This window comes from Pteropus vampyrus, unplaced genomic scaffold, assembly GCF_000151845.1.
Source record: "Pteropus vampyrus isolate Shadow unplaced genomic scaffold, Pvam_2.0 Scaffold276, whole genome shotgun sequence".
NCBI lineage: Eukaryota > Metazoa > Chordata > Mammalia > Chiroptera > Pteropodidae > Pteropus > Pteropus vampyrus.
This window is the reverse complement of record NW_011889057.1, coordinates 3,164,906-3,168,044: the sequence shown is the minus strand read 5'-3', so window position 1 is coordinate 3,168,044 and position 3,139 is coordinate 3,164,906. Positions and strand designations below refer to the sequence as shown.

General features: G+C 48.8%; 1 protein-coding gene across 2 annotated transcripts in view; it reads right to left on the bottom strand.

Moving 5' to 3' along the window:
• Nucleotides 1-1,969, bottom strand: part of KRT72 (keratin 72) — a 13,035-nt gene extending 11,066 nt beyond the window's left edge. For both annotated transcript variants that reach the window (XM_011375866.1, XM_011375867.1), the window contains exon 1: nt 1,511-1,969. In XM_011375866.1, the coding sequence (XP_011374168.1) occupies nt 1,511-1,969 (459 nt within the window). The remainder of the gene's footprint in view (nt 1-1,510) is intronic.
• Between the last annotated feature and the right edge of the window lie 1,170 nt (nt 1,970-3,139).

Here is a 3,139-nt window from a genome sequence, read left to right as displayed (position 1 = left end):
TTGCCTCTCAAGCGTGAGAAGAGGGCCCCAGAAATCAGAAGCAGTCATCCTGAGAAGGAGGTAAGGGACAGAAAAGACCAAGTCTCCTTAGAGAGTGGATTCGGCCAAGGGGACATGTCCATCTGGGTCTCCAGGACAAGAAATAAGATCCAGTCTAAAAGAAATTGGGAAATAGGCTTAAGTAGTGCTATAACTGCCACTGTGCGTTATTATGTGATTGAGAGAGCTTCTTTTGCTACAAATGCTGGTGTTTTCAGAGTGAAGGGAAATGAGAAGCAGAGAAGAAACAGTGATTCAGGGATAGAACTGGGAAGGCATCTGGTCATTAGCATGCTCTTTCTTATGTGCAGCCTAAATGGCTCTTAGTTGGTTTGTTTCTTTGCTTTTCAGCGTGTGGATTATCACATCTTTATAAGGTTCCTTCCTACTTGAACAAAGGTCTCATGTTTTTGGACTAAATAAATTCAAGCACTCTGCTGCTCACCAGCATTCCTCTTCTCACCTATCTCTGTAGCCGGAGGGAGAGAAGGAAATATGCTAGGAAAGAACAGACTTAGATAGAGAAAGAAAGTTCTCGGGATAGCTGTTTCTTCCACTCCAGTCCTCTCCCTTCCAATCACCTTTCCTCTTCTCGAGCATAGTAGTGAGGGACACCGTCTATAGCTGCCTGTTCTATCAACTGGGGCACATTTCTTAGCCTCTCTCTGTCTGAGTTTCCTCAGCTACGAGGCAGAATGATAACAGAATCATGAATCGTGCATTGATAAATGAGAACCACTTGAGACAGCACCAGGCACTGAGGAATGTCAGCTATTCCTAATATTATGTCCCCTATCACTCATGGTCTGCCCCAGGTGGAGACAAAAGAAGCCTATTCTTTGTCTCCTCCTCATTCATTGAGATCACTACCTCTGAATCTCCAGAGACATCTTCCTTGTTACTCAACACATATACACACAATACACACATGTCACTTGACATGCCCTCCTCTGCATCTTCTTCCTTCAGGCCCGTCCTTCAATTTTCTGGCCCTTTTCTCCCATCTCCTCTACAAACTCACCTGGCTTACACTCTTGCCCCACTTCCTATCTCCCAAATCCTTCCCCATGCACCAAGCATCATATCTTGTGACACCTGCTGGCCTGTGTCCCTCTAGTGTCCCTGTCCTGGATGTGTGTCTCCATCTTTTTGTCTGACATTGAAAGCCCTCAGAGGACCCATTCCTTGCATCTCCTGCCCCTTATGCACCCCCCTTCCTTCCCAGGGTCTTCTCCTGCAAAGAAGGAATGAAGCTCCGATTTATCCAGCATGTGTGCTGGGCACTGTTCTAAGCATTTTATAAACATCCAATTCCTTCTCGTTACAGCCCTAGGGAGTAAGAGCCACTTTTTGCTCATTTTATAGATGAGGAAAGGGAGGCTCAGTTCCCATGCAGCTAGCTGTCAGTGGCAGAGCTAGCACCCTTGTGTACAGTGGTCACCAATGCACGGACAGATCCTCCAGGACCCACCTTGTCAATGAAGGAGGCAAACTTGTTGTTCAGCGCCTTGATCTGCTCCCGCTCCTGGGAGCGCACTTTCTGGATCTTGGGGTCCACTTCCACGTTGAGGGGGGCCAGGAGGCTCTTGTTGACGGTGACCTGAGGGATGCCTCCCGGCGGGCACACAGATGGACATGCAGGCCCCAGGCCGGCGCTGCCAAAGATGGTGCCTACAAAGCCCCCCAAGCGGCCACCAGTACCAGCGCAGTGGCCCAGTGCAAAGGTGCCGCCCCGCCCGGCCGAGGTGCTCAGGGCCAGGCGCCGGCCGCCCCCCAGGTTGAAGAGGCTCCTGCTACCAAAGGCAGCTGTGCTCTTGACTCCGGCCCTGAACGAGGCAGAGCTGCTGCTGACCCTGCCCGAGATGATTGTGGAGCAGCCGCTGAAGCCCAGGCGCTCCCCGCCGGGGTAGGGGTGCAGCTGGCGGCTCATGGTTTCCAGGATGTGCTGCAAGGTGGTGCGAGAGACAGGAGACTGTACAGAGAGCGGCTGGACCTTCTGCCCTCGCTCACCTCTTAAATAGCTGTGTGCAGTCTGGGCGGGCTGGAGTCAGCCTAATTCGTAGGTAGGGAACATCATTTAGGCCGTATGGAATCTCTTGGAAATTACTATTCCTCTCCGAGATTTTTGTCTCTTCCTTCCTGAACTCCCCATGAATCCCCTATAAAATGGCCCAGAACCCTGCATTTGCTTTGCTTGCCTCCTGGATTATAATAATTTGACTGTCTTATCTCTAGTTACTGCCCTCCAATTACTGAGGTTATCACTGCTGAGATCTCCAGTGGAAGTTTCCAGTGCGTCTGGCCTCTCTGAGTGTGTGGGATGAAGTGAGAGGTATAGAGAAGCAGATGTCCAGGCTGATTCTGCTTCAGAAGGATATTACCAGGGTCAAGAATATTCCAGAGAATCATCCTTAGCCTATCCACTGATGCTTCCTTGGGCTTCTGGATGAGGACGGCTCTGTCTTGAGTACTGGAAGGAAGTTGGGAAAGTGAAGATTCTGGCCTATCTGCAAGACTCTCAGTATGCTAGGGGAGGCAAGACACAGTGACAGACTTAAGGTCACTGAGAACCCTGATCACAAGTGCTGGGGGGGTGACTTTGGGCCATAGATGAAAGGTTTCTCCAGAAAAGCATTTCTGAAATAAGAGCAGGGAGATAATAGCTGGGCAGGCAAGAAAAAGAAGGCCTGTGGAGATGGCAGGGGAAAACTTTAGGAAGGTGGTCTTTCCTGAGGGTTTTTTTTTTTTTTAGTTTTTATTTTTGTTTTATTTCTTGAATAGCGGAAGAGCATCATTTATTTAATCCAAGGAACCTCCAATTGGGACATTTACTGACCTGCTGTCACTGATTCTGGATCAATATGTGATCAACTATTAGAAACAGGTTAAGAAAGGCTGAGAAAAAGTCCTTTGATCTGAAATTAAGAACCAGATTCTAGAACTTCATCGTATGTCGCTCTAGAACTTCATTCTGTGTTAGTTTTCTTCGATCCAACCCAATTTTCTTTCCTCCAACTTAAGTTGCCTTCTATTCTTTTATTCTCTTAGAAATGACCCCTTCCCGTGGTGCTCCTCTGGCACCCAGGCGGGGTTCTGTTCC